The sequence below is a fragment of the Grus americana genome, chromosome 11 (genome assembly GCF_028858705.1).
Source record: "Grus americana isolate bGruAme1 chromosome 11, bGruAme1.mat, whole genome shotgun sequence".
NCBI classification, from domain to species: domain Eukaryota; kingdom Metazoa; phylum Chordata; class Aves; order Gruiformes; family Gruidae; genus Grus; species Grus americana.
The window spans coordinates 376,882-401,813 of NC_072862.1; the positions used below are offsets into that span (position 1 = coordinate 376,882).

The window sequence follows — 24,932 nt, forward strand, 5'->3', positions numbered from 1 at the left end:
CAGGTTGCATTTTTAGTGTTGTCTCTGAACTTTTAAGTACATTCACAAAAAAGTCAAGAAAATGTGTATGATGTATGTAATTGTGAATGTTGGCAAATCAGAAGGGTCTGGTTATATCTTTATTTAACCTTGATTTAGCTTTCTTGAAGCACTGGTTTTATTAATTCGATGGAAAATATCCTCTCCTGGAAAAGGCTACACACAGGCTATTTCTAAAGTGGTTTTGGTAGGTTCCAGGTATGGTACTGTACACTATCTGTTCATAAGCAAATCAGAAAGTGGCGGTGAGATGCAGCGAGAGATCATGTATGTATGACATTAACTTTATAAGGGTAAATTTTAAGTTTGGTTCTCTGCTCCAAAAGTCTTACATAACCTTAAAGCAGCTTCTTGACCTTTCTATGTATGTTTTTTCATCTGAAAAATAGGGAAGTAATAGTAATTCAATATAATGTAGGAGCATTTCAAGGGTAAATTCATAGACTACTCACCTGTTACATTAATGCAAACCGATAATTTCTTAGCTACTTTATGTAGCTAAGGAATTCATCGGGGTGAAGGAAGTGCTTTAAAGATAACCAGTGTTTTCTAGAAGGAAGAACAAGAAGCTCCGCTAAACTGCAGAACCAGTAACACCGCACCACAGTCAGACTATTATGGAATAGATACAGCAGCACAGTCTTGAAAGTCTTCTAATGAATTTACAGGTTGCAAGCTATAGAAATATAGCTGAAATATTTTGCTTTGATTTTCATGTGATGTTTATAGCGTATACCAAAACCTGAATGATCATGTATTGTACCTGTGCGTGGTTTTTAATTTTGGAGCAGTCTTGACCTCTGCTTCATAGCTTTGATTCAGACAACAGCGTAAACACCGAGTTACTGGAACGTTAAAGAGGTATGGAAAAGATTTCAGTGGCAATTGGTTGTACTGCAAAGCAGTAGAAACATTTCTGAAAACTACAGTTTTGTAATAAACAAGGAAAATTACCTAATCTTTGATGTTTGTGTCTATGGTCCTTACACTGTGAAGTTCTAACTTTACAGAAGAACCATTGGTCTTTATTGGTACAGCAATCAATGAGCAGTACAACTTATAGGACTGCAGTAATTTAGAGGTTGCCCACGGGTGGTATTGAAGATGCTTGATTCAGAGGTGAGTGTATTCAGGAAGATGTTTCTTAAAAAGTAATTGGAAGGAGAAAGGGATCTGTTGCTCGTTAAGACAGTGTTTGATGTCTGCTCATCTGTGACTTGAGTGCAGTTTTCTCTTATCTACAGGATTAATATTTGCGCTTTCAGGAACAAAAAAACTGCATTAGTTTTGTTGGTCAGCAGTATTAAATATAAAGTTATAGGAAGGAACTGTTTCAACAGGATGTGGATGTGAGAAGAGGCTGATGTTGAAAAATCATCTTCTGGTATCTCTATGAACATGCTATACCAGCTGCTAGTAAGAAAATTAACTATCCTACCTGAAACCAGGACATCTTATTAAGTTACTCCTTGGTGATGATTGTGTAATTCATACGTAAGAACACTGCCAGCCTCTCTTAGGTTGTTAACAGCGTGCCGGCGTGAGTTTTTGTCGTTTTTGGTATTCATACAAGTGACCTGTGGTTTATTGTGTAAGTTGTGGGACTACTAAATGAAGAATTGATTTATAGTGCATGTCAGTTGACTTAATCCTTTAACCAAAAGAATACAGTTGGCTACCTTTACAAATTCAGGAGTTTGATATTCTAAGTTTGAGTTATTCTTAACTAATATCTGTACACATTGCCATCAAAGGAATCCAAGAGTTTTGTTCTATTATCATAGAATCATAGAATGGTTTGGGTTGGAAGGGACCTTAAAGATCATCTAGTTCCAACCCCCCCTGCCGCGGGCAGGGACACCCTCCACTAGACCAGGTTGCCCAAACCCTCATCCAACCTGGCCTTAAACACTTCCAGGGATGGGGCCTCCACAACCTCTCTGGGCAACCTGTTCCAGTGCCTCACCACTCTAACAGTAAAGAATTTCTTTCTAACATGTAATCTAAATCGACCCTCCTTCAGCTTAAACCCATTACCCCTTGTCCTGTCACCACACTCCCTGATAAACAGTCCCTCTCCATCTTTCTTGTAGGCCCCCTTCAGATACTGGTAAGCTGCAATTAGGTCTCCCCGGAGCCTTCTTTTTTGCAGGCTGAACAATCCCAACTCTCTCAGCCTGTCTTCATAGTGTTTTACTAAAGTACCTTCACTGGTATTACCCTTGGTGTTTCTCCCCTTCTTCAGCTACATGAGTTATTCATATTTTGCATGTTGGAAAACACAAGGCAGAGGCTGACTTGCTCAAGGTCTTTTAACTAGACTGACAAAGCTGGTTTAGCCCAGGATGTCCAGTGTCAGCCTGTACTTTAGCCACCAAACTGTGTTCCTGCTGAATCTGGTATGAGAAGGAGGAGCAAGGATAGCAGAGATGGCATCATTCAGCTGACTTCCTTCTTGACTTCTGGATAATGTTGGGAATAGGTTGGAGGCTTTAGGGAATCATTAGGCGGAAATCAGTTAAACCTATTGTTATCCTACTGTGTTGGTTTTGCCCTGTAACACTGTACAGTTTGCATAAAAAGTAGGCTATAGGTCTCTTGCTTTGTCCTGTCCCCCTTGTTCCTATTCAAGTGGCAGTTTCTCTCATCTGGTGCGGCCTTTCTCACTGTATTGAATGGTGTGGACTCATTTGGAGCACTGTGGATTAAGTCAGTGAATTCCTTGGGGCATGCCACCTGCCACTCCTTACTGTTTCATCAGAAGTAGCTGGCTTTGGGCTGTTCCAGTTTTCTAAAACCTTAGATGCAGAACCTCAACTGTACTTTGGCTTGCTTTACGCGTGCTTGAAACTGTTTGTTTGGGGTTTTGTCCCCCTCATCTCCCAGCTGCACTGTTTAATATGCTGAGTCTTTCTGATTTTGTCTTTCAATTTCTTCTTTCAGCCGTACTTCATTTATGTTCTTGCATAGAGTACTGTCAGGGTTGTGGTGAGGTGGGGGGCTTTATGTATATCTATATCTTTTGTCCCTGTTTTTTCTTTTGCACTTCACTAGAATTCCAGGAAATCTTTTCTTGGGTGAATTTTGGAGGAGGAGGAAGAAGAATTGTCTTGAAAACTACAGGTATCCTTTCCATTAAAAATAGTATTGTTTTCTGGTGTTTTTTCCATGTATTATGCCATCTTACCTATGTTCTTTGCATTTAATTATTTCTTGTATGTCTTTTTCTTCCACTCTTGCCCCAGTTCTCCACTCTGACTTTTAAAAAATGGTTCTGTTGTAGCTAAGTATACCTGTTTCTCCAGGTATTGGGTAGTCATGGCACTATCCAATTGTTTTTATGGGTCAAATTATTTACTCTGTTACTGTTGTCTTCCTCTTTGAATGTTTTCCAAACCACAACCCCCTTGAATTTTACACCCATTCCGGTTTCTCATGAGTTCCTCTTTCTGACAGGATTAACTGTGAACACCCGGAGCTTTCTCTCCTTATTTGTTCTGCTGCTTGTTGCTGGTAACAATGATGCTTTTAAAATATCAGCTCTGAGCTGGGCTTCAATGGTAACTTCAGAGTTCATATTGTTTATGGTATAATTGTGGTTTTGAAAGGAATTAATTAAACTGATGCATTTAGAGTAAACTTTTATTTGAATAAATTTTAACTAAAATCTAATGGCTTTTCAGACTTTTGATCTTAGATACTTGACAAATTTTTGAAATGTTCACGTTATGAAGTAATTGATGAAGAAAAGTGAAAGAGTGGGAAGAAACTTTTTTTTCCCTATAGACAATCAAGCTGCCTGGAGCAAAACAGCACCAGCAATACTTGATTTGCCCCTCCAAGTTCTCCCTAATATGTATGTGTAGCATTTGTGCTAAGTAAATGGCTCTGCAATAGAGCCATTGTGTATGGCAAAAATAAAAAAAAAAAAAGCTAAGATTGTGTCTTCTTTTCATAAGTACAGGAAAGTGAAGGAATTTTGATTAGCCTAGTGCAGTAGCTTTTCAAAGTTTAAAAAAAAAAATGGAGCTTTTGACAGAAAATGGGAGAATTCGTTTGTATGTCAGTGAAGACTGGTTCACATGGGAGAAAACACAAGTAGTTTTCATGACCCTACATCGCAAAGCCCATCTGTGGGCACTCTGGAAAGCGGACTCTGCAGTATAAAGGCTGGGAATTAATGTGAGTCAAAAGCATCTGTTGACCTATGGAGTCCTATAGTGCTGTAGGGCATATCTATGAAGACCTCACTGGCAGAAGCTCTTACAGTTCTTATTTATAAAAAAATAACATTTAAACTTAAAAAAAAGAAAAAAAAGGGGTAGAATGGCTATGAAGTTATGTTAGCGGCACCTCATTTGTTAACAATATTTCACACATTGTGCCTAGTTCTCTACTCATACTATTATAGAAACGTAATTTCTTCTATGTCAAGATCTTTTTCAAAAATACATACGTTCATTCATTTTTTCTAAGTTCCTCATATTTGCTGTCATCACTTTATATTCTAACATCCCACCTGAGTGGTTCTAATTAACATTTTCTTTGTCCCTGCTGTCGTCTTGTAGGTGGGAATCTGGTGTGTAATGAAATAGTCAAAACGCTCCAGTTGTGCAGAGTCTTACAGTATTCTTCTGAGTGCTAATGTATTCTGAAACTTGTGTTTCTGTTTTCAAGAACTAGTTGAGTAACTAATCACCTTTGGAAAACCTGGGTGATTTAGCAGCGTTTGAGAAAGTATGTGAGTCTGGCTAGAGAAATGCAGTCATTGTATGTGCTCTCAGCTGTCCTCTTGTCATCCTCTGGTGTGTTCTTCTAGCAAGCATCTGGCCTTACCTTGGGCTTGTCTCAGTATCAGAGAGATCACCAAATGCCCTTGAAATACTCTGTTCCCTCCATTAGGACAGGAGAGCAAAGCCAGGGTGGTGTCCTCAGGCTTGGTGTGCTTTGCCTAGGTTGGACTCAAACCTTTGAATCCCGCTCACTCTGTGTGAAGGCTGTGAGTGGATCCATTGCCTCACCTCTGCACAGACGGGTTCAGCGGTAGGCGACCTGCCATTGTGGAAGGGTGTAGTGCAGGATTACCGCTGTAGCGGACCAGGGGCTGGCTTTGTTGGCCGCCTGGCAGATGTTGTGTTGGGCACAGGAGCAGTTCAGCTGAGGCGAGAGGGGCGTCCTTGTGAAACAAACTGAAAGGTGCTCGTGTTTCAAAGTGCTCACAATTCTCACATTCTGTTAGGTGAATTCCAGATAAACAAGAGCAAGCTGTTTGACCTGTGCCCAGAATGTTTGAATGACTAAATAGGAGGAGAAAATAAAACCTGCGTGGACCAGTCTGACCTTGCAGTCTAGAGCCCCGAAATGTACCTGTGCTTTCAGTGCTTACTGGTGGCTATAAACCCCAAGAGAAAACATTCCTTCACAAGAACTTCTCAATTAACTCTGTAAGATTCAGTTTCAACTTCAATTATATTTGTATCCCTTCATTTATTTGAAATAAGTTTAAAATGAGTTTAAAATAGCCCAGCTTCCAGAGGCACTTGCATTTAAATGAAGGGGGGAAAAAAAAATTAGAAGTTGGAACCATGCTCACTTTGTTGTTTGTGTACGTCTTTCCTCCCATTTCCAAGAATTGCATCTCATACCCAATTTCTTTTGCAGTTTTGTTCAGTGGAGGGACTGCTGTATGTCAGCCATGCTAAAGGGCAAGTGATGGAGGCAAGTACTAGTTTATATATTCAGTTATCTAATACTGTTTTTGCCAGTTTCTCCTTTTGAACTGTTTTGTTTCCCAGTGTTGCTGTGAAAAAATTGTACAAATGAAGGACTATATTAGCATGTTCTGGGATGTAATAATGTTATAACATCTGCCCATTGTGACTGTATATGAAATTGTGAATTTTGTCCCTATATTCTTGTACGAATAAGAAATGTATGTTTTTGAACTTCATGCTATAAAATACTCAATTTCCTCCCTGAAGCAGAATATAAAGGTTGATATAACTGGGGTGGGGGGGGACGGGACGACGACAAGCACAAAATCTGAATCCTAATGCAAATAAATGTGCTAATTAATTCTGCTGATTCACAGGTCTTCACATTTATGAGTAGTTTTTTCCCCAAAAGTAGATACTAGAACAAATAAGTAGTTTTAAGGATTTTTCATACCAGATATGCAATTTGAAAAGCTCTTTTCAGGCTCACAACAGACTCATCATATGGAAATATGAATAGGCAGATGACCACATAGCTCCTTATAGGAGCCTCTTAAAGATAGGAGTCTGTAATTTCACACATCAGTCACAGAATACACAGGAGTAGTAGCAACTTGTTTGTGAGCTAACTCACAGGCCGATTTATTCCAGGTTGGTTTGTAAATTGGCATAGGGCTAACTTAAGCAGGTTGATGGTTTCCAGCAGATAATGCATGGAACTCTAGTTAGACTGAAATGGTGTTCTTTCATATCAGCAGTACTACCAGTGGTAATCTGAATAAAAAGTGTGCAGGAGATCAGAAAGGTACTGGTTAGAGAATGTGCCGTGCATCTTTGATATGAACTACAGTTCTTCAGTGAGTCCTGACTAAAAAATGAATACTGAGGGAATTAGCTAAAATGAAAAAGGCAGTTATGGGTCAACTGTCAGGTTTGTATTTTATACACCAAATAATTTTGGGACTCCTGCTTTTTAGTCAGTGAGGTTTGTTCACTGAACCATGTGGTCTGGATGAAAAGGAAAACCTAGTTTTGCCTTTTTTCCCCAGAACTTAAATTGAGCAGAGACCTGCAATTCAACTTTCTGGAAAACCTGTTACATGAGAAAAAAGAAATATTAAGAGCGAGCTCAAAAGTCAAAGCATAATACTAGTTGTAAAGGTACTTGAAGTCATTTAAGAAAGTGTTAAGTATGCAAAAATAAAAGATTGGTTGCACATTTTTTTAATTCTGCTACACAATTTCTGCATGAATATGGGTAAATATATTTTTTCTGGGACGTAGTTTATTACTTTGCACTTAATGTGTTATTGATTAAACTGGTCAGTATATTTAGATTCAGTGCTTATGTTCAAAGTACTGAGATAAAATCCTGTATGATTCCAGTGTTTTGCTTTCTGTAAGTACTGAATTTCATCTTGCCTCCAGCTGATGGCAACGACATTTGAAAAAAAAGTGTGAGGCAGCTCTTCTGGTATTTTTGGATGCAAATTTGGAAAGCATTTTGGAATATCTGTTTAACTCATTGTGTCAGGTTTCAGATGCACAAAATTGAGAGCGCTCTAATCGTAACCTCAATGCTTTATGTTTCTGCAGCTGTTTTAAGATAAAAATGAATGCTTTCAAATCCTAAACATATGTTACATTTCAAATAAAATGGTGGTTGTTCTTTTTAAAAGCACAGGCTGCTTTCTGCCAAGATTGAGGTAGACCTTTGTGATCTGGTTTCTGTATTTATAGAAGCCTAATCAAAGCTTTCTCCTGCAAGAAAACAATGATCAGCTTCTGAGCATGTGATCTCATGGTGCTGATGTGAAACTCTTTCAGATACTGTGTCTGTCCTTCCTTCCTCATGCCTTTGCTGTACTTCTCCAATAGTGTGTTGCTATATAAGTGCTCAGCTGCAATGTCATATAACCAACTCCTGCCTGAGCCCTGCTGGTATGTAAGGTTGAGCTCTCTTGGAGAAAAGCTGCGTGTTTCCTCTCTGCTAGAGACTGAGCTACACATACATGGTGCTGCTTCCTTTCAGATTGGTTGCTTAATCTACTTTTAACTAGGTGGTTTTGTTTTCTCTGAGAACTATGGACAAGACTGTGCCAATTGAAACCATTTCACTTGCCTGTTCTTGCTTGAAGACAGATTTTCACATCTAGTTTCCAGTGCCATCAGTGGATGTTGGCAGTAATAAGCCATTTCTTACTATTTGGAAATGTTCTGTTTTCTTGCATATGTTAAATACTGTGAAGTTAGGTATTCTACAGGAAAATCAGGTAGGCAGAGCAGACATTACATTTGAAGCGCAAATTCTCAGATCTTTGTCAAGGAACAGAAATAATTCTGCCAAAAAGACTAACATGCTCTTCAGAAGTTTAACCTCGTGTTCTGTTAGATATTATTATGGGCTTGTTCTTAATAAACAAAAACCCACTGGTTTCTCCTTGCTTCTCCCCCTTTTGAACAGCTTTTTTTACCTTTCTTGCTTTCCTATACCCTTTGTGCTGGGCTTCTTCCCCTAGGCGATGAATGACTTGTCTCATACAAGCTTTGGCTTCTGCATACAGCCTAGATGCAACTAATACCACATGGAGGGATGCTTGGAAAACTGATAAATTTTGTTTTGTTAATGGCATGTTTTGCGGATTGGATTTTTAACCCACTACTTTCTGCATGGATGTATAATAATGACTCTTTTGTTTAACATTAGATAAGCATGAGATCACCGTGACACAGCTGCATGTGTAGTCACTCTTGAAGCAATTGCACACCTAATTGGCTGACAATCTTGGCATTTTTAAAACAAACACAAGCCTTTTAAAGACAGGGGACATATTTATGTATGAATAGTCAAATAAACCTGTTGGGTGTCATCAATGGAGCCCTCTGGCACTGAACAGTTGTGTGATGACCCTGATCCTGGAGGCAAATCCCAAGATCAAGAGACCAAAAAACAACATGAATCAGAGCAAAAATTATCCAAAATAACCCATAATGCTTTGGAGAACATTAATGTGATTGGTCAAGGCTTGAAGCACCTTTTCCAGCATCAGCGCAGGAGGTCATCAGTTTCTCCGCATGATGTTCAGCAAGTTCAGGCTGATCTGGAGCCTGAGATGGATTTGGAAAGCCAAAGCGTCTCTGCTGAAATTGATGGTGTCTCCACCCACCCCACAGCTCTGAACCGGGTGCTCCAGCAGATCAGAGTGCCACCTAAAATGAAGAGAGGGACGAGCCTGCACAGCAGGCGGGGCAAGGCAGACGCCCCAAAAGGAAGCCCGCAGATCAACAGGCGGTCTGCCCAAGATATTCAATCAGGTCGACCCAGATCGTCATCTACCACAGATGCTCCCACAAACTTGTCCGTGATGGAGATTGCTTCTTCTATCTGTGTAGGTGGAGAGGAGGCCACAGCAGCAGTAAGTTACTCAGATTTACCTTTGGTCTTTATCATCTCCTTGTATGTTTTCTTAAGCCTTTTGAATCTTGTTTTTTAAAAGCAAGTTTCTTTCAGCAAACACTAATGCTACTGTGTTCAAAAGCTTCTTCAGTGGTGAAGCAAAGAGCTTGAAAGATGCAAGCGTTAGTCATTTTCTCACATGGCAGGTGGCTTATTTTATATGTATTTGATCAGTGAAACAAGAGCTACTTTTGAAACACATTAGGTTGGTTGGATGGCACACCACAGTGAAACAAGGAGTGATGGGAAGAGCAGCAGCTAGCACATAGTCCTCCTTAGCAGCTGTTATCTAGTTCCTGCAACAAAACCTTGCATTTATGTAGATGGCTTTTTTTCTTCCCCTCTTGATTTATTGTGTATTTTATAAAAGTGAGGAATTCCAGTTTCAGTGAATGGTGGTGTTGATCTCTTAGGCTGTTGGAGAGGCTCTGGGAACACTGGCTGCAGCCTGCAACTGAACTGCAATGCCAGGTTGACTGAATCTGATTTCGATCAGCCTGGCTACTGTGCTGATAGGGGATCACTGCTGTCTCTCTTAGTTTGTCTAGCCTGTTTGGAAAAAGCATTCACCGAAATGACAGTCTCTGTTCTGTGACATGTTCTTGCAAAGCTGTGCATATTGGCTTATTGATGATAGCAAGAAGTAGTGTTTGCCTTACCATCTCTTTTCTTTCCCAGATCAATTTAGTTGAAGCACTCCTTTTTTAAAAAAAAACCCTAGGTTTCTGATTTAATTTTAGCTATGACGTGTATTTTCCTAAAATTCTTTGCAGGCTTGTTTGTTGGAGGACAAACCCTTTGATACAAAGATAGGAAGCATTGTGAAACTCATTTCTGGTTTGTATGCTCTTAATTAAAGAGGGTCTGACCATGACTCTTGAACCAAGAGAAACAATCCTGCCAGTGTTTGATGCTGTTGAGAAGCACGGTCCTGAAGCTTATGTAGATTTTTTGTTATGAAAATTTGTTATCATATACTACAGTTTCTCTGGTGTTGGCTAGATGATGATGGATTGGAGCCAAATAAGATCTCAGTCATCCAGAGATTGCCTCACCTTGCCTCTGCAGCAAGATTGTTCCCTTGTACATAGTTCTCCTCCCCTTGAAGCCTACTTTGAAAACCTCCAAGTGAAAACCTTTTTGGTGTATTTGGCAGCATAATGTGCTTTCAATGTATTTCCCTGATAATCATCTGTAAATTAGCATATCTTGCATTTATAGATTGTAATTACAAAGCATTAGCATAAATTACAATATCATTCTAAGGCAGTGAGTAAAGTTTCCTCTTGGGAGAAGCATCGGAGGAGTCTGCCTGGAGCTGTATCTGAGGTTTTTGTTTCTTGCCAACAGTTAGAAGGATAGAAATAGTAATGAAATAGTTAAGATAAGCATACACTCTCCTAGGATGGGTTAGCTTTGCAATCGAGCTATATCAACTGAGCTATTAAGAGGCCTCAAGAAGGGGTTTATTTGCTTACTGGCTCTCTTTTCATTGTGAGTGAACTCATGATCTTCGTTTCAGGAGAATTTTAGGGAAAGTTTGATAGTTTTCTGAGTTTGTACCCAAATCCAGCAGCTTCAGTTTCTGAAGCAAGCTCTGGTTTGTTGGTGCGCAATCAAAGATTGGAAACTACTGGCCTGCATGAATAGGAGCACTTAGCAGGAGTGACTGGAAAAATGAGAACTATTAGTGTGATAGTAACTGCATTCTCCTACAACGTCTGCTATGTGTGAGAACAAATTTAGGAGTCAATTTTTGGTAGATATGGCCTTTGATTACTGAGAAGCAGAAACTGTAGCTGTTCTCCCTATTGAGAGCATGTCATATTGAGAAATGTTTTCTATGAATGGTGGCTCTTCCGCTACTTAATCAAGTAGTAGTCTTGGAGGTGGATGTGAGAGCAGTTCTCACTGCTGTTGGCCATGTCCTCAGCTGGAAGCCCCTGAAGAAGAGGGGCTGTTCGGGCTTTCTCCCTTCCATATTTAAGAGAGAAGGGAGGGGACTGGAGTCTGAAAGAGGAAAATGAAATGCGTGTGAGAAAAGGCTTTCTTTGGGGGCTAAACTACTCAGAGACCTCTGTGACCTGTTGTCCCTCTGTAGAGTTTAGTGAATTTCCAGCTGCTGTTTAATATTTGCATACTGCACCATTTTTCTGGCCGACAATAAAGATGTATACTATGGGTCTAAAGTGACATAACCAAGTAAATGCTGTCTTGCTTTTTTTGTCAATGGAAATGCACCTTTGATGTCTAATTTGGGCATGTTGGTCTGGTGGAAAAGCATTGTACAGCATTTATAGTGTGCCTGAGCTGACCTCAGTTAGGATTTTCTTTTGTGATCTGCCCTTGGCTTAACTTGCATAGGGAACACACACTAAAAATTGGAAAATACAAATGCTGGTTTTGGTTTGGGTTTGGTTTTTTGTCTCCACAAAAAAGGACAGAATGTTGTCTGTTCAATATTCTGCGAAAAGTACCATATGTGTTGCCATATTAACGTAATATCTTGCAGTTAGTTCAATCTGAGAGATACTATCTTAGCAATGGCATGTGTCTGTAGGTATTAGGTTTAAAGAGTGTTGATTCTGCTTGAAGTTACAAACTAATGGTAGACAGCTCGCAGGTTAAGTGCAGATGATTATACATCTTTAAATAGCATATGACAGCTCTTACTGACTTCACAGTATAAAGTTGTAATGCATTTAAACAACTACCTGTAAATTTTAAATCACTGATATGATTACTAGCAGAGCTTTTTTGTTTATGATTCAGTGAAATCAGGAAAGCATGATGCAGCCATTTGTTAAATCAACCTTAGAAGACATCAGTGTTTTTGGCATTTGAGAAGACAGTTTAGCATTCAGTCTGCCACAATGTCATAATTTTTTTACTAAATTCATGAATTGCTAAATTGCTAAAAATATAGCATTTTGTTCAATAATTTGTATTGCAAAATTAGTTACAACACAATTCAAATGATGGAGTCAGTAAAGAGCCAGGTAAAATCTGAAATTATTAGGGCAAACTTAAATGCAACAGAAATGAAGTGTGAACTCAAACTTTAGACACTATCTTTAAGTTATGAGACCTCTGAAGTTGCTTCACATGGCATTACTTTAACCCTAAATTTTCCTAATTTATTTAATCTCCTTGAGACTAAATTATTTAATGAAGCTTAAGAAATAGAAATAATTTATTTAAAGTATCTCGCAGATAACATTCCACGATCAGGATTGAGAGTCCTCTGGACCCCTTGGTTCTACTCGAGTCTGTATGGATTGTCTGTACTTTCACTTGATTTTATGTTTTTGTTTGTTTCATATTCACTTTCTCAAGACTTTGCCTCTTTGTCTCCTTCAGCTCTTCATGAGCTTATCTTTTACATAAGTTTGGCTCTGTTTTTAATAAAACACTACCAATTTCACTTCCTTGATTTTGGTGATCACTTATGACAGTGAAGAAACGCTGACTCACCTTGCCTCAGCAAAGAGTATTTCCTTTAAAATTCTTTAAGAATTTCATAAATCCAACTATAATTAGAAAAATATCACTGAGCTACAGCATTGATCCATCTGTTGTGAACATATGGGCTATACAAGCTACAAGGACAATGAAACAAAGTATATAATGGAGAAGTTGTGATTTAATAATGACAAAACCTGCATAAGATAGGAATTGTAGTCAAGCAATATAATTCTCATTTTTTCTGATTCATGTCTTCCGTCATCATTTGAATTGCGGCACCTGCCTCTGTCGTGATACAGCCTATTTCTGTCTGCAGTGGATGTCTGCCATCTATTATGGAGCTCTTCTGCCCCCACCAGATATTCAGTGGCAAATTGCACGAGGCTGCTTCGAGTTCCTCTCTCTTCCCTGTTGCCCAGGCATTCATCTCTACCGCTATGGTTGGTACTGCTCTTGTAGCAGAAATTCTTGCTCTGCTTTCCTTTCGTTATTTTCTTCCCAGTGTTCAGATTTCTGTCATTTAGAAAAAGTAATGGACATTTTGCTCTCTTTTAATGACTTGTTGTTGCACTACGGTGCATTGAAATTGGTGGCAATGCATTTTGTTAGTAAGACAGCATCCTGTGGCTGCTATATGATGCTGCACAGTGTCTGTGATTAAGTCTAAAATTTCTTGGTGGCCGCAGAAGATTTTGCTACACGTAGATGTAGGAAGTCAGCAGACTTGGACTGCTGAGAAATTAGCATTCAGTTATATTTTATTAGAGGTTTCTAAAAACCTTTGCAGGTTGCTGTGAAATTGTCAGTGTTTCTTACTGGAATGGCAGGAACTTTACCTGTTGCAAATATATTTGTGAAGAATGGATGAACAGGAGCCCTCATGTTTCTGTCTGGTGTTTACTACTGAAGTTTAAGACCTGTTAAAGACATCCAGACTATTTCCATATCTTCCATTTTTTTGTGGAGTCAAGCCCTGAGCTTCATGCTTCTATGCTGGGCGAGGCTGAACAGTGATTTAAGTTTATGCTCAACTCTGCCTACATAAATCATGTTCTGAGCTTAATTAATGTTTACAATGTATTTGCTTGCTCAGTTGGTCCTACTGGAAACTGTTACACTGGCTTGATACGCTACGTGTTGTATGAGAGAGTTTGGAGAAAGGAAAAAGCCCTTATCTTTGTCAGCATGGCTATGTCAATGAAGTAAGTGGCAAAAGTGGAAAAAGAAATTTTGTAATTAGATTTCCTGGTGTGCTTAGAAACTCAGGCTACACCAGCACTAGGCAACTGTGAAAGGCCAGGACTCCTCAGACCAGGAAAGACCTGAAGCAGATCCTGGAACCTGCATTCTCCAACCTGCTCTTCAGAGTCCCCTTGTTGGGGAAGCTTTTTCATGCCTGCCTAATGTGCATGAGTGCTGTGTGCAAGCTCTTACCAGGAAAAGAGGCTAACAGATATGGTACTGATACTTTCTGGTCTCATCTCTACTCTGCCTTTCACTGTTAAATTTCTGAAAGCCCTCATCTACTACCATGCTCCTATCGCTTTTTTTTTCCTTGTGTCTTTGTTCCAACTATATGAGCCAGACTCTTCTTTCTTCACGTTCTGGGCACAATTATATAATTTATATTGCATTTTTAAAAATACCTACAGTCAATGTCTCTTTCACTCCTGATCCAGAGTTTCTGGCATGCCACGGATTTCTCATTAGGCTTCATTCTTCCTTTTCCAGGAGCTTCCTCTGTCCAGCCTGCTTCTCATGTGACTGGGTCAGTTTTCAGCTGTCTCCTGATTAGATACACCTACACTTTCCTTTTCATGCTTATACCCTGTTACCTCCCCCACACTAAACACACTGCCAGGAGGCTTAGGAGATTAATCTCCTCAAAATGTTTCATTAACCCAGGAGAGTTTTTTTTGGTGTGGTTTGGATTTTTTTTCCCCTCCCCATGATTTATATGTGGATGCTGCTAAGTTTTGGAGACAAGAGTCTTTATTTCTTGTTTATTCTGCAAAGCCCCTTGAACAAGGTCAGGACTCAGCGAGGTAGCAAGTTGGGTAATCTGGCCAGACTGAAGTGTTTAGTGCATTGTCACTGCTGCTTACCAAGGCAAGAGAGCTACCCGCATAGTGCGTTGATATAATTTAGAAGAGGTTCTCTTACCATATGAACAAAAGCATAATAAAACCTCTACAGCACTAGTGGAGAACAGGGTTAAGTCTGGGACAGCTGTCAGTTTATCAAGGAGTGGGACAGTCCCTTTCAGATAGAGGTGGAGAACTACGATACTAGTTTAACTTTGCTTGTAAATAGCTTGATGTTGTAAGCATTAACTCACCTTTGTATGGTTCTCCAGAATAATGAGTACTGGGTGAGCCTGATTCTGTGTGGTGCTGAGATCCTTTGCTCCCAGTGGGAATTAAGGACATTGAGTACCTTGTGGCATAAGGGAGAGTAAATTCTTAATAATCCTCTGCACACAAAATATTTTTAGTTCACAGTATTGTTCTGTTCTCTGTTCTCTCAATTTGTTGTTGAAATAGAAGGGCAAAATGTTATCCCAAAACCACAGATTGGATTTGTTCTAACACCTCATTTACATACATTTGCATGTGTAATAATCCTGCTGCATGTTGTCAGGCTCTGTATAGAAACTGAGAAATGAGATTGTCATAGCATGGAAAATAATGTAATAATTAAAGTCTTACCAAGATACTTCACTTGGTCCTGTATTTCAAGCAGTCTAAATTTAAATATTTTTGCATAAATCTTTTCTTGTAGAGGCAGCCTACTGAGCTGAGAAACCAGGATTGTGGTGGTTTGAAAATGATTGAGCCTATATGGGTGTCACTTTATTTTACCATACTTTCAGAGCTTTTTGTGGGGTAGTGAGTTACCCATGAAGACACGGACAAACAGAACAATACTCGGGTCCCAGGGATGCAAAAGTAGTGGTACTTTCCTGAGAAATTGTGTCCGCATTAACTTTATCAGTGCCATGAAGGTAACGACAATGTCCAGCCACTGCATTGCATTGTAACCAATGCCTCTGAAGTTAGTTCTCATGATGGTTACCCCATGTTTGCTTTCATAAAGAGACGGAGGTTTCTGAATGAAGTCCTGCTCCCTTCCCTGCTGGCAGGAAAATGTGTGGGAATCGACAATAAAGGCAAGTGTTACCTTGAAGTCTTATCGTAGTTTTAGTAGGAGTGAAAATGCTGCAGTCGCTCTCGGGCAGTAATGCTGCCAGCAGTTCTGAGTGGCCACCTTGCAGGAGGTGCAGTGCAGGGACCTGAGGAGGCCTTTCCCTCAGGACAGGGGAGCAGTGCTTGATGCGTCCATTTCATCTGCCTCTCTGCACGGCCCCCAGCCCCGCGATCAGTTCTTGCATCCTCCTGTTTGACCCTTGAAACATTATTGCAGATCTGTTATCCTATATCTGGATACTAAATGTAGTTTAACCAGTCATTTTCTTTGGCTTAGATGACCAAAGTGCAGAGCAGAAGCATGGCAAACAGCCAGTAGGTGATTAAAAAGGTAACAATTAGATGTGTGAGGAATAAAGTCAGGATTATCTCAAAATGATTGAGAGTGTTAAAATAATGGAATGGAAAAATGGAGGAAATGACTCTCTTTAATTGAAAGAACAGTAAAAGACCTACCCACTTCTGGAAGGACTGGCATTTGTGTAGACTTCCACAGTGGAATAATAAGCCTTTTGACATTGTTAGGATTTTGTGGAAAAAAATACAAAATCAATCTTGCTGAAATAGAAATCGTTACAAATGTGCAACACCTTGGGTTTTTTACCACTAAGATCCATATAGGTTTGCTGTCATCTGGACTTACACGCTAAGCATTGGTGTTAGAGCAAGGTGTTAGTGAAGTCAGTTTATTCACTCAGGGTTTCTGTACAGTGAATTCTTTTGGAGTATTTGGTGGAAGCCCTTGGCTGACACCTTCTGGTGTTGCTAAAAAGGCAGACCAACCTGATTTAATTTACTATCAAATTGTTCAGTGGATTTGCAGCTTTTCCCCTCCGTAGGCCCAAACATTTCCAGGTTGTCATTTGCTTGCCTTAAGTTAGAGGAATGATAGGACAAAGGATTTGCTGTCCTCCAGCGAGATCCCCGTAGGGCAGCTTTCCAAGCCACCACTCACTTCACTTCTGCGTCCTGATGGGACTTCCTGTGTCTTCATCCTCTTTCCAGTTTTGATGATCAGTTTTCACAAATATTTCAAAAATCTTTGGATTTTGCTTAACAGCTCAAATCTATATTCTGTTACTGTCCATGTTTTAAAAAATGACTACATATGCTCCTGGAATAACAGTTTCCAGACTCCTCAGTATTTTCCAGTGATGACATTGACCCCATGAGCATCAAAGCCCTACTAACAGTAAGACTGCTATTCTTAGTAACTTCTAATGACTCTCTTCAAGTAGTCACACTGGTCTACAAACTATATATTAACATAAACAAGGTAGCATATGAAACTGTACCACCCTTTCAGTATATGTAGAATTATACAATCACAGACTGGTTTGGGTTGGAAGGGACATTAAAACCCATCTAGTTCCACCCCCTTGCCATGGGCAGGGACACCCTCCACCAGCCCAGCTTGCCCAAAGCCCCATCCAACCTGGCCTTGAACCCTGCCAGGGAGCCAGGGGCAGCCACAGCTTCTCTGGGCACCCTGTGCCAGGGCCTCAGCACCCTCACAGGGAAGGATTTCTGCCTCACATCCCATCTCCATCTCCCCTCCTGCAGCTTCAGGCCATTCCCCTTGTCCCGTCACTCCCTGCCCTTGGCACCAGCCCCTCTCCAGCTTTCCTGGAGCCCCTGCAGGGACTGGAAGGGGCTCTAAGGTCTCCCCGCAGCCTTCTCTTCTCTTCTCCAGGCTGAACAACCCCAACTTTCTCAGCCTTTCCTCATGGGAGAGGTGCTCCAGCCCTCTGATCAACTTCATGGCCTCCTCTGGACTTGCTCCAACAACTCCACGTCTGTCTTGTACTGGGGACCCCACAGCTGGACGCAGCACTGCAGGGGGGTCTCACCAGAGTGGACTAGAGGGGCAGAATCCCCTCCCTTGACCTGCTGGTCACACTGCTATTAATGCAGCCCAGGAGATGGTTGGCTTTGTAACATTAAATCTGTGTGGAAAGTCTACTGTGGCTATAAACAATATGTCTTAGATCTATAAAAGATCACTTAGGCTTTAACCCATTTCCAAAAGAGCAAGCAATCTTTTTAATGTCATTCTGCAGTGTTTGCTCTCCCCTTCAGCTTATGTAGGCGGTAAACATTTTAGATTTTTTTTCATATCCGATTATGAGTAAAACATTTTGTAGCTTTGGCCATAAAGGACTGTGTTTATATGACAAATATTATTTTCAATATAAATAGATCAGGTTAGTCGCAAGCCCTTCTGGAAATAATATATATGATTTTATTTCTAGTACCTGTAGCTGAGTTATGCTAAAACAGCACTAATCTTGCAGAGTTATGTAAAGGGAGAGATTTTACTCATCTGGGAAGGCAAAGTAGGGGTTACCTGTATCCTGACATCAAGGTGTACAACAACCTGGATGGATTGAAGTACGAGGAACATTTCAGGACAACTGTAATATATTTTCTTTCTTAAAACTGGTGCTGCAAGCACTCGGAGCCACAGATCTGGATTTCCAGCAAATCCAAATGGACAGCTGTGTGCTGCACGTAAGTGTGACTAATACAGCTCCGGTCCTCGTGACAGCAAACACTGTTCTCCCCCAGCAGAAAAGCACAACCCGATGCTGATGCTTTGTACAGGGATAGGGTTGCATTGTTTGCATCTTGCAACAAGATGAGATACTGGCAGGTCACTGTAATGGCTTAATTGCAGATTGAGATAGGTCAGGAGTAGGCTGAGGATTGTTTCACAAGCTCAGAAATTAATCTTCAATTGCTTAATTGCTCTGAAAGACCATGCTGTACCAGGCACTGCTTTTCCCTAGCTGGTAACAGTAACCTTTGTGAAGCACAAGTGTGGTGTTAGCCTCAAAGTCTTGTTTGTGGGCAAAGATGACACACATGATATGTAAGGAGACCCTAGAGCCAAGAATTTAATGTTAGTGTAATTGAAATCTTAAGGATGTAATCATTATTAGTCCAGATCTAATTGTTACAGAAAAATAAAAAAATAAAAATAATGCTGTTAAAGTCATTATACATACTCGTCTTAATTTATAACCCCTTTCTTTGGGTTACACTCACCATTCCACTGCTGCTCTGCAACCTACAGTTGGTCATTTCATTCTGGTCAGGTTGGAGGTGTGTGGGTATTACAGCAGGTTGTCAACATCTGGAGTCCTTCACTGTGAGGAACACAACGTTCAGGCTGATGGTTTCATCTTCCTCACCCTAGGATGTACCTGGGGTATTTTGTATGTGTTTGCAAACACACGTTTAGACCTTTCTTTTTCTTTATTGGTCTGCAGCTCCATGTACATCCACATTTACCATGTATGGTACCTTTTCTGTATATCACATGCTGTTTCTTTGTTCTCGCCCCCCCCCTTTCTGCAGCTCCACATCTACCTTTCTTTACCTGACCATTAGCGAGTTGTTCATAGCTGTGAGGTTTCCAGTGCCAAGTCTGTGCCCCGTCTCTTATCAACCTGTGCCTGCACTCCTCTGTTGCATCCTACATCTCCACTTGTCACAGCCTCTCCTGTTGTGATACAGGCCTGTATTTCATTACGCTGCATCAGTACTATGGAGCTGTAAGTATCTCGTTCCATGTAGAAAAACCTCTTGTTACTTCTGTCTATCTAAAACTATGGTTGTACCTCCTGATGATAAACACAACTGAAGCAGATTAGCCATAGACACCTGGTCAGTTGGGGAAGTCGCTGTCACAGCTAAACTAAATGAAACAAAGCTGCAAGCGGGTCAAGAAAAGTACTGACAGAGCAAGCCTCAGTCCTGAGGCGTTGCAAGCTCAGCACAAAGCCTGCGGTGTGTTACCAGTGATGGCAATACTGTGTTAGAGGGCTACACAGGGACTGTGGGAACTCTGAAACTTTATATAATATTTCCTGTTGCTGCAATGCATAACTTAATCGAGTCCCAGACAATGTATTATTCCTTGAGTCATAATTTAAAATTCATCTCAAAGGAACCAAAAATTCTAGAAATCCTTTAGTATAGTTATCCATCTACAAGTGTATGATTGTAATCTCTGATTGTTGTCTTTTGGAGAGTGGCAGCTATTTCTTATTTTCTTCATATTTTTTCTCTTCCAGAATTCGGTTCCATGGAAGAGAACAGTAGATCATCTAAGAGTTTTAAAGATTCCTTTCAAATCTGTTTTTGCAACTTTTCTGCTGAGCATGCTTTTAACTTGGAACTTTTCCCATTCAACTGTTTTTCTTTTCTGTCACTTTCAATTTGCAATACTTTTCTGTGGTCTGATTTCAGAAAGATTTTTTTTTTTTTTTCAGCTGAGAGTTGTAGGCGTGATTCTTCTGCACAGTTCTTTGTCCAAAGGCTCACAGATGCTGTTGGGTCAGGGAGACATTCCTTCCCCTGGTGCTCTGGAAGCCTGCATCCGTGCCAAGCTCCTTGCTCTTGACAGGTCAAGGCACAAAAATAAGGAATATAATTGGCCTCTGCAAAGGATGTTTATGCAACTGGAAGTTTAGTGTCACTGTAACTATAGATTTTGATAAATATACATATTTTAGTTTAGTTTGGTGGGGGTTTTTGAGTGAGAACAGGTCCTTGTGACTGACAGCAAGTGAAACAGATGAACTTTCCATAATAAGCTTGCTAATATTTTCTTGAGCAAATGTGTGATTTGGTCGGTTGAGGATTATGTCCTTAGTCTGAATACCTAATCTTATCTCAAGTTACTGGTTTTTACTCTGCAGATAACGGTTGTTTTGCTAGTAGGGACTAAAATGACAGCAAGGCTCAAGAATGCAGTGTTGTAGATTGAAATCCCTTTGCAAGCCCATAGATTTCCCTGGTTAGATTCAGCGTGGTGAACACCTTTTTCTGCCCAAGGTACTTTGTCTTCCAGAGTAACAGGGAGACACTATTTATGACATAATTAACTGACGCTTTCCAAAGCTTTCTGCTGCAGTATTATGTATTAGTGAATAATAGTAAATGCTGTAGAATGGAGAGAATCATTCGTTATGGTTAAGGGAGCATCAGTAGCTACCCACAGATGTGGAATTAAGAAATTATTTTCTGACACCACAGCCTGAAATGGACCAAGACAATAGAAAATATAATGTAGGTGGACAATCCACAGTGGATAGAAAGTAGATAGAATGACTTAATAGGCATTGTGCATCTTCAAGTTCCCTGTAATACGATACTGTGGTTTTTTAGCTGACAGCATATGCCTGTTGTGGTTACCTCTTTCTCCACAAAGGGCTGGTTACTTGGTTGCTCAATTACAAAACTGCAGATTCAAACTTCTGTAGGCAGTGCTGTTAAAACTCAGCCATACATCTTTTGCTGACGTTGTTCAGAGTCATGATGAGGCAAGCTATGGAGACACGTGTATGCTATAACTGTTAGCAGAGCTCCTGGAGCTCTGTAACCAATATTTTTGATAGGTTCACATCTTCCAGATTAGAATACCATCCACGATCATCCCCAAATCTCCCTTGGGAAGGGAGTCAATTTCAATAACATGCTGATTTGAGCAATTAGGAAATGCACTGAACCAACTCTATCTAGTGATATCACCAAAGTTAAAGATAATGCTTTGTTTGCCTGTTGTTCGCTGTAGCAACACTGTATATGATAGTTATTGTGCTAATATCAAATTCTGTGGCAACTCAAAAACATTTTAAGTCACTTCTAATTGTAGGATTGACTGCAATATGTATGTATCTTATAATAATTTTTGCAAAGTTGTCATGAATGTTTTCTGAAGCTTCTGGAAACTGCTGTTCTGCAGTAATTCTAAGCGGTTTTTAGTTGGAAATTAATATTAAAAACTTCAGCACTTCCCCTGCAGTAGCCCTTATACCTCCATTTGCTATTTTTCAAATGAAAAAGAAGCGGGTGGCGAAGAGGAGCGGTATCAGTGGTATCATAACATCTCTGCCAGGGTGCTCATAGCGAAGTAGGACTTGTGGCAATGCTGTTTGTGTTTATATACCTTGTGCAGTTTGCAGCCAGAGATCCTGAATAAAATAGCTAGTCTAATCTCTTGATCCCACAGTGTGCAGGAAGGAAGGAGATTTCACTGGGGTATGTTCAAATATTTTACAAAGATGAGAAGTCTGTGATTTTACTGATGAGAAGTGGAGAATTGCTGTATTCACGCAGCAAACTGGTGCTAGCCAGGAACAGAAATATGGTCCCTATTAAAACTTTTCTTTTAACTTCAAGTAATTTTTACTTGCAGTTTAAGAAAAATATATGTAAGCAGTACTATGTACACGTCCCACTTTCTGCCAGCGTTGAATGTATGCAGGACAGATGAGTCCTACCTGACGTAATACAGCCTAAAATAAAGCAGAGGAGGAAGCCTGAATTAGCAGGTTTTGTTACTTTGAGTGAAGCAAAGACGGGGTAATGGCAGCAGCAGCCCCTGTTGGCCTGAAAGCCAGGATGCTGGGGTAAGGGAAGTGGGTTCATATTTCCGGCTCAATCGTTAACTTTATCTGTAAACTTGGTTATTTCCATGTTGCTGTTTGATATTTTCTTAGGTGGGGATGACATCTTTTATGTTTGAGTGTTATGGTGGCCCATAAACGTGAAGGGCTTTGATAGGAAAAGGGTGCTTGAGGTGGTCTGGCCGAGATGCAGGTACGGTGGTTACTGATGGCACCTTTCCCCCGTTGTGGGGTGGGTCTCCTCCGTCACCTACAGCTTGCACAACGGTGGCATCTTGAAAGCCAACCCAAACGCAACCGAAGGGTTTGTAAGGTGCCTTTGGTTCCTGTGCGCAGCATTTTCACAGCAGCGACACTTTAGTCAGCAGAGGGAGCTGTGACTTTTCTGAAAATGGGCACAGGAACAGTTTGCTTAATCTTGTCCTGAAGATGGAGTCGTTGGAGCTACTGAATTGGCCTTCAGAGATACCACTTATCGTCTGTGCGATGGTTGAGAGAGAGAATTATCTTAACACAGCAATGAAATCAAATGTCTTCTGGAAAATACAAGTGATTATGAAAGTAGTTTAATTTAAATAACCCAAAGAAAAATATTTAAATACTTTTCTTGAATCTAATTTTGTTTTCCTGAAGCAACTTATACCCTGTCATATACAGAAAACTGTAGGCCGATAGTGACAAATTTAGAATGTATAAGTATCTTTAAAAATATTTTACTTTGAAATATGTATATAATAAACAAAGGGTTGATTCTGAGAATGGAAGTTAAAATTTCATGTATTCAAGCATATACAAACTTTCTGCAGTAAGAAAATTTCTCTAATGTTGATTATTCCAACAGGTCTTTCCATAAGAGGTTATCAGTCAGACAGCTACCTATTTAAATTTATAAAGTATCAATTTGACTTTCATATATATATATATATTTCTGCTAACCTGATATAATGCTAAAAAATAATTTAAAAAAAAAATCCCTGCTGAAAACTCTGAATTCGATGTATAAGTAAAAAGCTGTGGAAGATCTCAGTGAGAGGGATATTAAAACAAAAAATTCAATTCTTACTGAGCATTTTTAAAAAGAAAAGTGGTTACAAGAGATTTTATACTAAAAATAAATTCTGAGTGTGTTTTGTGTTCTCATGAAAGGATATCAGGCAGAGACAGTAGTTCATTAGGTCAAGTTCATTTTAAATTTGAAAATAAAATTTGATGACTTTTACTAAAATTAGAATTTTCTCCATTCTGAATGTGGTAACAATAAATAGTTTTTCTTGTTTGGGAGAGGGACTGTATAGAAACAAGAATCATACTTGGTAAGCTGCTGTTTTCATGGAAAGCCTCAGTGAATTTCCAACACTGCTGAATTACTTTTTCAGGCTTCTCTCCAAAGTCCTAATGTCCCCTCTGAGACAGTTTAGCCGTTATCAACAGGACAGCGTCGTGCCGCTGTGGGGGTGTGCGCCACTGGCCCCTCGCGAGCTGTACAGGCCAGGGAGGCCGAGCTGCGTGTAAAGCTTCATAAAGGTGCTGCAGGCCCCATCTTGTACACGCGTGTGTTTAACGCTGGGCATGTCAGTACTGCCGGGTTGTTCTGCTGAACATCCGCAGCGGGAGGAAGAGACGTCGCTCTCTTGAGAAGCGAAAAGGAGTGCGGAGGAGGGACAGGCGGCTGTGTCAGTTGTGGACGGCTCTTCCCACCTGGGGAGCGCGAGTGCCTTGCTTTCGTTTGGCTGTAGGTTGCAGAGGGCAGCGAATTAGCCCTGGGAAAGCCAGCGACAAAAGTGGTGGTGAGAGGGGGTTGCTCCTGGCACTGCCTCGTACTTGATCAAACTGTTGAGTCGGGGACGTTGCTGTTCTTTTGAAGAAACACTATTGTATTATTGTATTGATAAATGGCATGGATGCCTGAGAAGGTGTGACTGATAAAAATTGTAGCCAAAGCTTTTTTTGAGGAAAAAATGTGGCAATGCACACAGAGGTGCCGACGTGTGCAGGAGACTGTTGGGCATTGTGTTGCCATTGGGAAGAGCCAGTGTACGGCACAGCCCTGCGCTGCATAAGGCTGATATGCACAGAGCCTCGTCAGAGCCCTCTGAAAGGGTCTGAACGTGCCAACTCCATATACAAAAGCAGCATTTGGTCACTTTAGTGTGTTTTCTCAATCTGACTGAAATCTTTCTGGTTTTATAATTTTCAAAAATCTCAAATAGCTAAATGGTTGCTGGATAAGATTGTCTGGACTGTTCCAGTCAGAAGCATTCATGCTGCTGACCAGGCCAAGGTTTGGTGTTTGGTGTGTTTTGTTTTGGTGGTTTTTTTTTTTTTTTTACATTCTCCTTACCTAAGTTCCACTTGCAGTGTTTCTATCACAAGAGGAGCAAATTGAGGTTTTGGGCTCACTGTGTAGGGGTGCTGATCTGAATAGAACAATGGAGGCATTTCACTGCAGAGGTGGCTACACTTGACAGTATGTACATTGATGCACATAAAAGCAACGCGACTGTGAAGTATTAGCTGGCAGCAGTTTCTCTTGTACTCCGTTGTCTGTGGAATGTGCCGTTTATTTGGTTACAAGCTGCAGACTTACAGGGGGGTAATTCCAAACCAGCAGCAATGAGTGGAGCCACCCCTTAGG

At 40.4% G+C, this 24,932-nt stretch overlaps 1 protein-coding gene across 11 annotated transcripts in view; it reads left to right on the forward strand.

The window, feature by feature from the left end:
- TMCC1 (transmembrane and coiled-coil domain family 1) overlaps positions 1 to 24,932 on the forward strand; it is a 117,015-nt gene that overhangs the window by 18,156 nt on the left and 73,927 nt on the right. For 2 of the 11 annotated variants that reach the window (XM_054838612.1, XM_054838609.1), the window contains 3 exons: positions 3,094 to 3,162; positions 5,701 to 5,757; positions 8,928 to 9,169. In XM_054838612.1, the coding sequence (XP_054694587.1) occupies positions 8,969 to 9,169 (201 nt within the window). In that variant the 5' untranslated portion in view covers positions 3,094 to 3,162; positions 5,701 to 5,757; positions 8,928 to 8,968. Of the gene's footprint in view, positions 1 to 3,093; positions 3,163 to 3,495; positions 3,600 to 5,278; positions 5,484 to 5,700; positions 5,758 to 6,804; positions 9,170 to 24,932 lie in introns of those variants that run through there. The other 9 variants (XM_054838615.1, XM_054838618.1, XM_054838616.1 and 6 more) reach the window with 8 other exon arrangements.